We start from the raw sequence: 13,204 nt of genomic DNA on the forward strand, positions 1-13,204 counted from the left end.
GATATATCATGCAAAATGAGGGTTGAGATGTTTATCGACGAGGATACCCATGATGTAAATTTCACTCCACATAAGACATTCCAGTAGGCCTTGACTACTTGGACGAATAGTGAACGCTACACTTATTGACGCCGCAGCTTTGTGGGTAAGCAATATTTTTACACACGTATCACATGATTAATTTTTGACGCTAGACTTTACAAAATGACATCGGCAAAAGGTAATGCAATCTTAGTATGATGCATATCCATAAGAAAGCCAAGATCAGTCTTGACTCTCGATCTTAAGTACCACTGAATCCCAAAATCCCGATTGTTTCTCAAAACATCCGGGTTTCACTTTTGTTTTTTGGTGACTCGGCCGAGCCGGTAACTCCGCTTAAAAGTTCTCATGCTCAACAGGAGATAATGGAGGGAAATAGCACAAGCCACAAGCTCTGTGAACCTGTTGATGAAGTATAGATTGTTGCTGAGATCACGTGACTTACATATACAATCAAATAAGAACATCAAAAGCCTTTCTAAAGGCAGATCAAACCCCCAATTTTTCCTGAATAGCTTTCTGCCAGCTCAATTCTACTTATCAGAGCTTTACATCTGCTACAAACACTGACCACAACGCTAAAATATTCCTTTTCAACACATTCAGATCACATGACCACTCATCAAAGCCAAGAATTTAAGCTTATTAAGTAATATCAACTTAACCAGCGACATTACTTAAATGATAATGATATATATATATACAAGCTCATCAAAGAAACCCGCGTTTGAACTAAACTTTTACAAAAGGTAAGTCTGCTCACCGTGAACCGCCCAAACAATGGCGCCCCTCTCGTTAAAGACTATGGGCAATGTGTTCAAGAAGAACCATAAGGAGCTGGACGCTAAAGCGGAAGAAGAAGAAGATCTCGACGCTTCTGAATTCGAAGACGATGATGAGAAAAAACCCACATTGGAAAAGAGTAGGAGGCCCAAAGATACCCCTTTCACACAGCAGAGAATTGCCTCTGTCAACCCGGTAGTAACGCCACGTCGTGTGATAAGTGGTTTCCTTACATTGGGCGTCATATTCGTTATATTCGGAGCCGTTTTATTAAAAATTTCCATGAGAGTAGATCAAATGCTAGTGTACTACCAAGATTGTGCAGAAAATGCACCACAGGGGTCGTGGACAGATCTGGATCAAGACCATTACAACTGGCAATTTCACAAGAACCTGACCTACAACAAAGCTCCCCAATGGAGCTATACACCACCAGATGACTCGGACCTGGGCAACGGAACGTGTCATCTCAGGTTTGTAACCCCTGCAGATCTACCCAGTACGGTCTTTTTGAGCTACTGGGTCGAAAAATTCCACGGCAATCACAGACGGTTTGTATTGTCTTTCAGCGAGCAACAGCTGAATGGCGACGACACTTCCATGACTACGGTGAGAAGCAATCCGGGTATAAACTGCAAGCCGCTAGTTTCTAATAGTGAGGACAAACAGTACTATCCATGTGGTCTCATTGCCAACTCCATGTTCAACGATACGTTCCCCATGCAGTTGGTGGGTGTAGACTCAACAAGTAACTATTCTTTGACAAACAAGGGCATTGCGTGGTCGACAGAAAAGGACCGTTTCAAGGTAACAAAGCTCGACCACACCAAAATCGCTCCTCCTCCTAATTGGGTCAAGCAGTTCCCCAACGGCTACAACTCCACAAACGTTCCTGACATCCACACCTGGGAAGAGTTCCAAAACTGGATGAAAGCTCCAGCTTTTGACACTTTCCAAAGACTCATTCGCAGAAACGACAACGACACTCTACCTGCAGGCCAATACGAAATAAGTATTGGATTAAAATGGCCCGTCACGGAGTTCAACGGCAAGAAGGGCATTTTTCTCACCCATGGCTCCAGCATCGGTGGCAGGAACAATTTTCTTGGTATTGTCTACCTCGTTGGCGGTATTATATGCTTTGGACTTGCCATTATCTTGTTGGTAACTAGCTTGATAACCGGCAGAACCGTTGGCGATCTTAAATACCTCTCGTGGAACCAACAAGGAAGCCTTTAAGAACCCCAGGACTGATGTTTTATCGCGGAACCCAGGAGATTCGAACCCAGGACTATTTCGGACGCTTTCATAAGCTCGTCTCTGATATCTGGTCATTGTTGACGGTTTTGACTCACTATCAATCGGCAAATACAGTATAACCTGGCTATAAGAAAGATGATTGACTACTCGATAACCGATTGAACAAAACATTCGTCTATTGAACATCCAATTGAACTCCTTGAGTAGACCGCTGTATAACAATGCTAAGATTAAGGGGTACTAGTAGACTGTCCTCTAGACAGTTGAAAAATGCGATTGGAAGCCAGGAATTTCAGGTCACCACTTACGCCAGGCCCGATGACCTGCTGATAACGAGAGGAAAGGGTTCAATTCTCTACGATGACTTGCACAACAAGAAATTTGTGGACTTTACAGCAGGTATTGCCGTTACGTCGCTGGGACACTCCAACGAAAGCGTCTCTAAAATCTTATGCGATCAGTCCAAGAAACTTGTTCACTCCAGCAACTTATATTACAATGCTGAGTGCTTGGAGTTGAGTAAAAAGATAGTGGAAAAAACCAAAGCTTTGGGCGGACAGCACGATTGTAGTAAGGTTTTTCTTTGCAGCACCGGTACGGAAGCTAATGAAGCGGCTTTGAAGTTTGCCAAAAAACATGGATCTTTACTAGGTCCCAAGAAACACGGTATTGTTGCATTCGAAAACTCGTTCCATGGACGTACCATGGGTGCATTGTCTGTTACCAGCAATCCAAAGTATAGAACGCCATTCGGCGACCTGGTTCCCGGAACATCGTTTCTGAACATTCAAGACGAGCTATCAGTTTTGTCCAATTTCATCAAATCTAAGAAAGATGAAATTGCAGGCCTTATAGTGGAACCCGTGCAAGGAGAAGGTGGTGTTTTCCCCATTCCTGCCGAAAAACTCATTGGTCTCAAGCAAATCTGTACAGAAAATGACGTTGTTGTAATTCACGATGAAATTCAATGTGGAATGGGCAGAACGGGAAAGCTATGGGCTCATGCCTATTTGCCTAAAGAGGCTCACCCTGACATTTTTTCCGCTGCTAAAGCTTTGGGCAATGGTTTCCCTATTGCTGCCACTATGGTGAACGAAAAGATCAACAACGCTTTGCAAGTCGGTGATCACGGTACAACCTACGGAGGAAATCCACTAGGTGCTGCTGTGGGCTGCTACGTCATGGACACAATCGGAGATGAGAAATTCTTGCAGGATGTTGTTCGGAAAGGCAGTGCCGTTCAGGAAAGTCTGAAGAAGCTGTGGGACCTTTACCCGCAACACATCACGAACCTGAGAGGACAGGGGTTGATGATCGGGCTGGAGTTTGCGGAAGCTCCTAAAGAGCTGATCAAGAAATGTAGAGACTCAGGACTACTTATCATCACTGCTGGTAAATCAACAGTCAGATTTGTTCCACCGCTCACCATTACGGATGAGGAAATCCAAGAAGGACTTTCCATTTTCGAAAAAGCTGTGAAAGAAGTTTACGGCTAGATTCTTGATAAATTATACCCGTATTTATCTTATTTACTAGCGGTCTATTTTATCCATCCCAAAGCACTAACGGTTGTCCATGCGCTTTTTTTTTTATAGCAACCATGAAATCAGCGCCAACGCACCTCCAACCAAAGGAAGGGTGGCCATCATGTCGGGTGCGCCGTTGGACAGAGTGACGACACCTGCAGTTCTGACCTGACCCACCTCTCCGCTTAGAGAACCTAAGCCTACGGATCCAGATGAAGGAGTTGCCGCAACGGAAAACTCAGTTGGGAACCTCTGAATAAAAGTTGTTGAGGTCGTTATAGTACGCCCCTCTGTGGTGTATGTCACCCACATGTAGGTGGGCGCTCTAGTAGTGGTGTAAGTGGTAGATGCTTCAGTCATGGTGATGAAGGATTCGATGGAAAGGGTTGTCACAGCTGAGGCGGGCAGTGGAGTTGCGTTTGTGGTTGGATCTGGCCTCGTGCCTGGAGCTTTTGAAACGGATGATGAAGATGAAGTTGCAGCAGCAACAGGAGTGGCTGGTGTAGCAGTAGTGCCAGTGGTGGTGCCGGTTTCAGTGGTGGTGCCAGTTCCAGTAGTTGTGCCAGTTCCGGTAGTTGTACCGGTCCCAGTGGTTGTGCCAGTTCCAGTAGTTGTGCCAGTTCCGGTAGTTGTGCCAGTTCCAGTGCCGGTAGTGGTTCCCGTGCCAGTTTTGGTACCAGTGCCGGTTGTGGTTCCCGTGCCGGTAGTAGTTGCAGTACCAGTGCCAGTAGTAGTTGCAGTACCAGTTGCAGTAGTACCGGTCCCCGTCGTGGCAGTTTCTGCACCAGCAGCACCATTCAAAGTTGTTACAATATAGTTTGTTACACCATTCTGGACTGTGGTAATAGTACTCAATGTTGGTGCTGCGTGTGATATCGGAGCAAACGAAAGGCAGAGGTAAACCGCATACAAAAAGCGAAAGAAAAACATTCTATGAATTCGCAGTTAAAGCTCTCAATGGAACGCACAAACAGTAACCTTGAGGTCCACGATTAGTTGTTTCTTCAATGTTTTTAGAGGATCCAGTTCCCGGTTGATGATGTACTGTGAGTATAAATAAATAGGCTTTAAATTTGAAATTTCACCAAAGCTCGAGAATGGGGTCACTGTGCACGGAAATGTAGAGTGCGTGTGAAGTGATACATAATCACACTGGAACTATCGATAACTATGAGGAAGGTAAACCAAGAGAATACTCTTATCTGTTGAGGTAGGCGTTGGCGTTGGTGCTTGTATTGTTTGAAGTCTGATTTTGCAATTCCCTTGGTTTGGTGGTATTCTGTTGGAACCTCTGTCTGTCTAGCGTCAGATCCATGACAAAGTGATCACAAACACGTGACACGATGACAGCGTCAGAAACAACAAGATATTCAAAGAACCTAGAACAACCAACGATCTAACAAGAATGACGTCGATTGGACCAAGTGGCGCCATCTAAAGTGATCGCATAGCTCCTAGATCAGACCATTTCCGCAAATTGCACCCGGAATCTTGAAGATTTTTTCACCTGTTGACGACGGAACATTTCCAGGAATTTGTATAAGAAGGGACGTCTTATACACTCCATAAGATCATTCCGCTTATACTAAAGACACTACGGAGAGATAAATAGATCCTATAGACCATTACTATTCAACAGAGAATAAATTATGACCGAGCAAACTAAGCAGATCAATAACTCAGACACTGCTGACGTAGTCAAGCCTCAATACCTTTCAATAATGGACAGAATCACCCAGGATATGGAACGTTTATCGTGCAACGACACTCCAGAGACAGAGTCTCAACACGAGTATAAACATATTCCAGTTCAAATCTTTTTGTTCGATTTGTGGTAGCTATTATATGGGTGGTTCACGCGGAATTGAATCAACTATACGCTGAAGACACGATGAAACTTATCACAACGAAATGAAGCTAATCCTCGGGAAACATCCTTGAGCCTTGGAATAGTAATATTCACACTGTTGGGCTGTACGGGTTTTGGAAAATCGTGACTGCACCCGAAATATGGTAGCCATTGGTGAATGGATGCAAATAAAGTTTCACTTCTTCTGTGGATGCCCTTTACCAGGTATAGAAAGTTTCTTGTTCTTGCATCTATTTGAGAAAGCATCTTTATTAATAATTATTCACGCTGTCGCTGACACTAGTCACGTGACTGGAGGGACAGCGACAATGTTGGACACGGTAGCCACCTTGGACTCACTATAACCACGTTATTAGCATCAAGTGACTCTACCGGTCTAGTTCAGATTACTGTGTAATTGTTTGCTTGGGCGTTAATGCACCTTAATTGGAGAGAATGCCATTTATTTCCATCCTCGGTGGTGATGTTGCATACTCAAAGTGTTGGGACACCTACCGTACACCGAAGCGGTGCGAAAAAATTCACTGCTAAGAGATATAATCCAACGTTATACAGTCATATTCGAATGGAATTATGCACTAATAAGTTATATAAACCAGTAATACCAAGTCTCGCCAAATGGACCAAATTACCAAAAGCACGGAACGGCCATTATTCTCCAGTTACCCCAGAGACTTGGTATGTGCTTCATCAGAAATCAAAATATGTTGGGATTGGTGAACTATATGGTATACGGCCATTGCGTAATCAGAAAATGACATATTAGTCTAAAATGACATCTTATGCGCTAAAGTGAAATGGACCAATCGTAAAGATATGAAGTAACAATATGCCAACGCTGTGCAGGACTTGCAAGCAATCCAGAACGTCTATTGAGCATCCTTACTAATGGCTAGAGTCCAGAATGTTACCTACTGTTTGCTACTCTTGTTCCAAAAATCGTTTAAATATCCGTGGTTTGCCCAAACCAAATGTACCAAACTCATAGTCAGAAGAACTACGGAGAGATAAGTAAAATCCGTAACCATAACCATTCAATTAGAGCAAATCACGACTGAACAAACAAAGCAGTTTAACAACTCGAACACTGCCGACGTAGTCGAGCCTCAATAAAATAATGTCTTTTCTAGCTCTCCTTACAGGTTGAAAACATTTACAAACTCAGAACTCAATCTTCTCAATCGACGGACCCCTTAGCAACAAAACAGTCTAGTACATATCTGTCACTCTCTAAAAACCAGTCTCCCTCTCCTCTAAACACCACAACTCACGCTGAAGGCAATGCCATTTTTTTTGTTCAATCAATTTTAACTCAACCGTCCGCCCCAATTGTGGCAGCCTGAAAACTTCCAGATATCCCTGCTTCTACGCTCAATTATGTGATACTATTTCTTTCTCTCTCCTCCCACTCTGACATACCCGCGCCAGGGTTTACGTTTCTCCGTTCACTTTTCCTCATCTCCTGCAATAAATCGATATATACGGTGATAAAAACAATTGTAGATGTACACATGGTATAAACACTGAATAACATACCCACTATTTAACTTTTGACAACCCCGTCGAGCCCCATAGAATGCCCAAGGATAGGCCCCTGTACACTGTGAGCAGTAACACAGAACCTTTGAAGCGAGTTTTCAGTGTAGACGACGACATTCACGAAATTGAGCATGATATCAGATACCTTGAGGGCTTACAGGAAGGTTTAAAAAAGGTTGCCTCGAACAAAAAAACGTCGAATGTAAACACGCCACCTTCTACGCGTGGTAGGCCACATTCTGTAAAACACAAGAGTTCTGGAGCATCTGTTACCGGTGAAATAGCCCCAGCCCCCGCTCCAGAATCTTCTGAAAATGCAGATCAAGACCTCGATAACAGCTTCAATTATACGTATGAAGGCCTTGGTGACGAAGAGGATCAAAGCTCTGTTGCCACAAACGAGTCTTACACTTTAAGGCAACGTCAAGAAGCTATCAACAAAACTCATCCATTCGGTATCAGAATATGGAAACCAGCTCTATACAAGAAGAATAGATCAGTTCAAAAGGCAGCTGAGGAAGATATTCACGAAACCAAATACAAACGAATCTCATGGAAAGTACACTTGGCAAATTACGTATGGGCATCGACTTTAGGGGTTTTTTTCCTGATTTTTTTGAACATATGCAGCCTTCTCGTACGCCTTTTTGCTCTCTTCACCCCAACGGGCTCTGAATATGCTTCTGTGTTATTTAGGTTGAGTCGCTACTTGTTTTGGCCCTTTGGAAAAGTTGTCCTTATGGTTAGCGATGAGCACTATTTACATGAAGATCAGGATGAAGGTATTTCTGCGCAGCAATTTTATGGATGGGTCACCAATAATCGTAACAGACTGTACTTCCATAGACCCTCTCAGGGGGCTAGTGATTCCTATGGAGCTACTGGAAGCGAAGGAAACATGACTGCCGTTGATAGGCAAAGAAGATTGTTTGGAAGAGGTCAATGGTCTTTGGGCCGCTTTACCTTTTACGTGATCCTATATCTGCTAGTACAACCCGTGGTACTCATTTTCTCATTTCTCACTTGGTTGGCAGTCTTTACTATACCTATGAGCGGAATTTTGTGGGACTTGATGTATCATTGTCGGAGGCATCCGTTGGCTCTAGAGTTCAAGACTTTGACACCTAGTGTCGATGGAATAAAAGACAAAAATGTTCTATTATGCACATTTAGAAGCGCGGGGTCTCATTATTATAAGTACACTGTGGATGGGACAAATGTGATGGTCATGAACCTAGGGGCTCTCGTTGCATTCACTATCATTCAGTTCTACGTGCTACAAGAGCATGTCTTTGCGATGAGTGAATCAATCATTTTCTGTCTTTGTTTGCTTTCCATCATTCCTTTAGCATTTTACATTGGGCAAGCAGTCGCATCTATCTCTGCACAAACTTCTATGGGAGTGGGTGCGGCTATCAACGCATTCTTTTCAACAATTGTCGAGGTCTTTCTCTATTGCGTGGCACTACGGCAAAAGAAAGGCCTTCTTGTCGAGGGATCGATGATCGGCTCCATTTTGGGTGCCGTTCTTCTTTTGCCCGGCATGAGTATGTGTGGGGGCGCTTTGAAGAGGAAAACTCAGAGGTACAACCCCGCGAGCGCAGGCGTTTCGTCGGCAATGTTAATATTTTCAATGATCGTGATGTTTGTCCCGACGATAATATATCAAATCTATGGGGGTTACCTTGTTGATTGCTCTCCTGAAACTAAAGCAGAGTCATCCAGATGCTATTTTCGTCAGCCACCACTGAAATTTGATTCATTGTATTCTCACGTCATAAAACCAATGTCTCTATTTTGTGCCTTGGTACTCTTTATGGCCTACGCTTTAGGACTATGGTTTACCTTACGGACCCACGCTGCTGCAATTTGGCAGATTCCAGAAAAAGCACAGTTGCCCAATGGTCAATTGGGCTTTATACCAGAGGAAGAGGAAGAAAGCGGTGGACATGACGGACCTAATTGGTCACGTCAAAAGTCGACTTGTATTCTCCTAGGCGCCACTCTACTCTACGCAATCATTGCCGAAATTTTGGTGGATTGCGTTGACAACGTTCTGCAACAATTTCCTTCCCTAGATCCTAAGTTTTTGGGCCTTACTGTGTTTGCTCTGGTTCCAAACTCCACAGAATTCTTGAATGCTATTTCATTTGCCATACATGGTAATGTTGCACTTTCTATGGAGATTGGAAGTGCCTACGCTTTGCAAGTTTGTCTCTTGCAGATCCCAGCTTTGGTGGTTTATTCAATAGTGTACACCATGCACATCCCTACAGATACCATTGTTATCAGGGATCGAATGTTTTCATTGATTTTCCCAAGGTGGGACTTGTTGGCATCTATGGTGAGCGTCTTTTTGTTCACTTACTTGTACGCCGAGGGTAAATCGAATTACTTTAAGGGCTCAATTTTGATCCTGCTGTACAGTGTTGTTGTCCTTGGCTTTTACTTCCAAGGAGCTATGGATCAAAACAAATGGGACAATTGAACTATTTGTTCTAGCAGGCTACGAGACACTTATAACTCTTCAAATCATTAACAGAGCCAGTTTATTCTATTCTACTACAAGGATATATTTATACGTAGAAAACCGTTTAATTTACAAAACTAGAGATGGTTGAGGATGTTTTTCAGAGGCTGTGGAGTGAGGCAAGAACTCGAGTTGAGTGTCGTCACCTAGTTTCAAGACAGTCTTGAATTTGGAGCCGATCTTGGTCAAAGCCTCCTTTTGGTCTGCCGACTTTGTCCAGATGGCGATTTTGTAGGCACTTTTTCTGATGTTGATAACAACCCCGTTGATTTGAGAGTCGTCCTCGTCGATGGTTTCACCGATGACTGCGAGCAGGGCACGCATCCATAGATCATCAATATCGGGGGTTTTGCCCCAGAATTGGTGAGTCCATTTACCACCTAGGGAATTGGCTGGGTCTTCCCATTCAGGTCTGATGTCGTTACGGAACAGATGGTAATCCGATTTGAATGGTAGATAGCGGGGTTTTGGAATAGCGTTGTGAATGGCCCAGAACTCCTCAACAGTTTCGAAGGAGGTCACAGGACGGAGAAGGTCTGACCACGATTCAGACTTGTCCACAGCGGGCTTAGTGTACCACAGAGTCCATTTGGAATTCAAAGGGTGCTTCAATTGAAATTCCTTTTCACTGGACAAAACCGTCGATGGCTTTTCGATGTTCAAATCCTGGGTTTGTTGCGTAACTTCTTCCACAGACATCTGCAAGCAAATAAGTCAAATTGGTGTCGTTAGTATTAATTCGATATCCCAATAGTTGTGTCTTTCAATGAAGGGCTCTCATTCTAGGGCATTGAGTAAAAAATCCGGCCTGAGGGAATCCACAGCCCACCCAAAGCAGACCCGCTGAATTCAACCAGAGTACTCCCAAGGCCCATAACGAGCTCTAACCACCACATACTTTCAATCTTGATCTCTGGTGCTTGGTAAGTTGTACAATTTGATACGTTCAATATTGAAAATTTTTATATATAGTAGGCCTTGAGACAATAGAAGACATTTCGTATATAGAGATATAGATAGTATGTTAAGTAATCGGCACATAGACTTGGAAATATGAGGAGGATGTGCAGTAGAGGTGTGTTAACTATTGTGTTAGTGGATAAGCAGCGTCCTGGAGTTTTCTGACCCTTTGGGAGATGGTGACATTGTGCAGAAACATATCACTATGCACGGAAACATGAGTTTCTTCACAATTATACTGTCATTGCTAGTATTCATCATTGAATGGGCCATTTGACTGTGGAAAAACGTTTATGTAGTTCAATAGATATCACAAGGTTATGCTTTCGGTTATGGATCCCGGAGGTTGTTGTGTTTGGTCTCTCTATTGTAAATGACACGAATTAGTTCCAGGTTGAGTGACAATCAAATACATAGTGATATTTTGTTTACGTAGTAAAACAAGAAGAGTTCTGATTGACAGTACAGAAAACTGCGAATTAGACTGTATGGTATCGTTTGCTTAGCTCGACGTCATCGTCATCTATCCTGGGAAGACGCGGAATTAACACATGCACGTGACCAGATAAGCAGTGACAGGGTCAATGAAAAGTGATCAGCTATATATTCGACATTTCGATAAGGCTTTTGTTGTATGCGGTTTGCACTTTCGCAGCGGTAAACACAGTGAGCTTCCCAAGCGTTTAGCGCTTGGTTCCAGCTTCTGCCAAGCTGTACATCAATGTATTTGTTCCCGTACTTTTTTTAAAGCCTTGTTTCCCCTTCAATGGCTTCCGAAAGCACGAGAACATAACTCACGACTAATATTTTCAAGAGAAACTGTTTCCAGAGTCCGCTGACAGCAGCGTCTCAACATCTTTTTAAGCTATTTTCCCCAAGTTTTTATGCTGTCATTAGATCACGTGGCGCGCGTCATTCTTATTGTATACCGTCCGACGCTAGACAGATAGAGGTGAAAGATCAACTGGGACCACCACGCACAAGCCATATATGTATGCATCACTACACGTAACTTCAAACGTGTTCATTATTTTGCCATTTGCTAATCAGGCTCAATGTGAGTGACGTTAAAACGGTTTTGATGAAAAATGATATTATCCTAAGAGTCATATGGCTCCCTGTCCTCCTGGGAGCCATATGGCACCCATAAGCAATTAAGAGAAATGATGAATTTTGAAAGTCCTAGTCTGTTCAAGTTTTCAAAATCTTCTGACTATTATCTTTCTCACGCAATCTCGCGGAATCAGAAAGATACCAACATCCACAATTTGAAGTCAAGCCCCACAAACAAGTAAAAGAAGATTTTGAACAAATCCTTTGTAATTGCGAAAGGATAAATGGACCAGATTACGCACCCTTTCCTCCCCCAAGTTAAAACGTAAAAAGTACGCACTTTCAGAATACTATGAGACCATTTCACCGTACTTGCCACATGATATATCATCAACACTGCTTTTCTATTCTACTTAACGGCCTTCACAGAACACATTCGACACTCTTTCAGCCAACGAAGAGCAACAAGACGGTGTCGCCTGCTTGTCCTATGCTTTAGATCACTTTTTCCTAAAATGTCATTTTAACTTAAAAAGCTTTTAAATGCCGCGTTTGAACCCCATAACAGCTTGGTTCAGCTAGATATCATCAAAAACAGCCAAAGCTAGCTACATCAAGGCATTCCCACTTTTTTGCTTCGGTTGTCAGCTTTCCTCAACATCTTTAAAGGTAATTATTACATCAAGGTAATAAGAAAATGATCTCAATACCAACAGAGCTCTCAACTTAAATATCCTCCAGCGCTCAATGAAGTAGCCTTCGAAGCTTCAGGTCTCTTCTATCGATTATGTTTATACGCTTGCTTAGATTCTTTGTAGGTGGAACAGTCGCTACTGGTGGAGCTGCATTGTTAGCCTTATACATTTATCAAAACAAACTGATATATCCTTCATGGGCTGAAGGTGCCAGAGATTTTGTGGATACTCCCGATAAATACGGACTTCCATACACTGAGCATCACATCAGGACTGCAGATGGTGTAGAGATAAGAGCGTACGATATAAGAAATGAAAAATCAAATGTGACATGGCTAATACTATGTCCCAATGCTGGCAACATCGGTTACTTTCTGTCAGCTGCAGAACTGATCTACCGCCGTTTCAACGCTAGCGTTTTTATCTACTCTTATCGTGGATATGGATTTTCTGAAGGAGTACCTTCGGAAAGTGGCCTCAAGCTTGATGCAGACGCTGTCATGAATTTCCTGCAGCAGGACTCATTTTACAAGACCCGAAAGCTAGTACTTTACGGGAGATCTCTGGGCGGTGCTAATGCCATTTACATTGCAAGGAAGTACTCTCATGTTTGCGATGCTGTAATATTGGAAAATACTTTCTTAAGCATACCAAAGGTTATCCCTCACGTCTTTCCATTGCTTTCATCATTTTCTTTCCTATGCCACCAAAATTGGAACTCTGAGCGAGACATCAAAGAAACGGATTCCACTCTACCATGGCTTTTCTTATCGGGCCAAAAAGACGAAATAGTCCCCCCAAGTCATATGCAACAACTGTACAAGGACTGTCCTAGTGAGCATAAACGCATTTTTCTCTTCCCTAGGGGACGTCACAATGACACTATCGTTCAAGAAGGCTATTGGGACCAAATACACAAATTTTTGGCAGACTATCTATAAGTCAG

General features: G+C 43.0%; 6 protein-coding genes across 6 annotated transcripts; 4 read left to right on the forward strand and 2 right to left on the reverse strand.

The window, feature by feature from the left end:
* Positions 1-822: 822 nt before the first annotated feature.
* On the forward strand, positions 823-2,064 carry LEM3 (LALA0S13e02212g1_1; the record flags this gene model as incomplete). Its single annotated transcript, XM_022773188.1, has 1 exon — positions 823-2,064. The coding sequence occupies one exon, from the start codon at positions 823-825 to the stop codon at positions 2,062-2,064; it is 1,242 nt and encodes a 413-aa protein (XP_022630956.1).
* A 242-nt stretch (positions 2,065-2,306) lies between these two features.
* ARG8 (LALA0S13e02234g1_1) lies at positions 2,307-3,581 on the forward strand (the record flags this gene model as incomplete). Its single annotated transcript, XM_022773199.1, has 1 exon — positions 2,307-3,581. The coding sequence occupies one exon, from the start codon at positions 2,307-2,309 to the stop codon at positions 3,579-3,581; it is 1,275 nt and encodes a 424-aa protein (XP_022630957.1).
* A 93-nt stretch (positions 3,582-3,674) lies between these two features.
* KRE1 (LALA0S13e02256g1_1) lies at positions 3,675-4,541 on the reverse strand (the record flags this gene model as incomplete). The annotated part of the gene is made up of 1 exon (XM_022773210.1): positions 3,675-4,541. The coding sequence occupies one exon, from the start codon at positions 4,539-4,541 to the stop codon at positions 3,675-3,677; it is 867 nt and encodes a 288-aa protein (XP_022630958.1).
* Positions 4,542-7,057: 2,516 nt separating this feature from the next.
* VNX1 (LALA0S13e02278g1_1) lies at positions 7,058-9,508 on the forward strand (the record flags this gene model as incomplete). Its single annotated transcript, XM_022773221.1, has 1 exon — positions 7,058-9,508. The coding sequence occupies one exon, from the start codon at positions 7,058-7,060 to the stop codon at positions 9,506-9,508; it is 2,451 nt and encodes an 816-aa protein (XP_022630959.1).
* A 111-nt stretch (positions 9,509-9,619) lies between these two features.
* On the reverse strand, positions 9,620-10,249 carry CDC33 (LALA0S13e02300g1_1; the record flags this gene model as incomplete). Its single annotated transcript, XM_022773232.1, has 1 exon — positions 9,620-10,249. One exon carries the CDS (start codon positions 10,247-10,249, stop codon positions 9,620-9,622), a length of 630 nt encoding a protein of 209 aa, XP_022630960.1.
* A 2,101-nt stretch (positions 10,250-12,350) lies between these two features.
* Positions 12,351-13,199, forward strand: LALA0_S13e02322g (LALA0S13e02322g1_1; the record flags this gene model as incomplete). The annotated part of the gene is made up of 1 exon (XM_022773243.1): positions 12,351-13,199. The coding sequence occupies one exon, from the start codon at positions 12,351-12,353 to the stop codon at positions 13,197-13,199; it is 849 nt and encodes a 282-aa protein (XP_022630961.1).
* Positions 13,200-13,204: the final 5 nt, after the last annotated feature.

Source organism: Lachancea lanzarotensis, scaffold LALA0S13 (genome assembly GCF_000938715.1).
Source record: "Lachancea lanzarotensis genome assembly LALA0, scaffold LALA0S13, whole genome shotgun sequence".
NCBI classification, from domain to species: Eukaryota; Fungi; Ascomycota; class Saccharomycetes; order Saccharomycetales; family Saccharomycetaceae; genus Lachancea; species Lachancea lanzarotensis.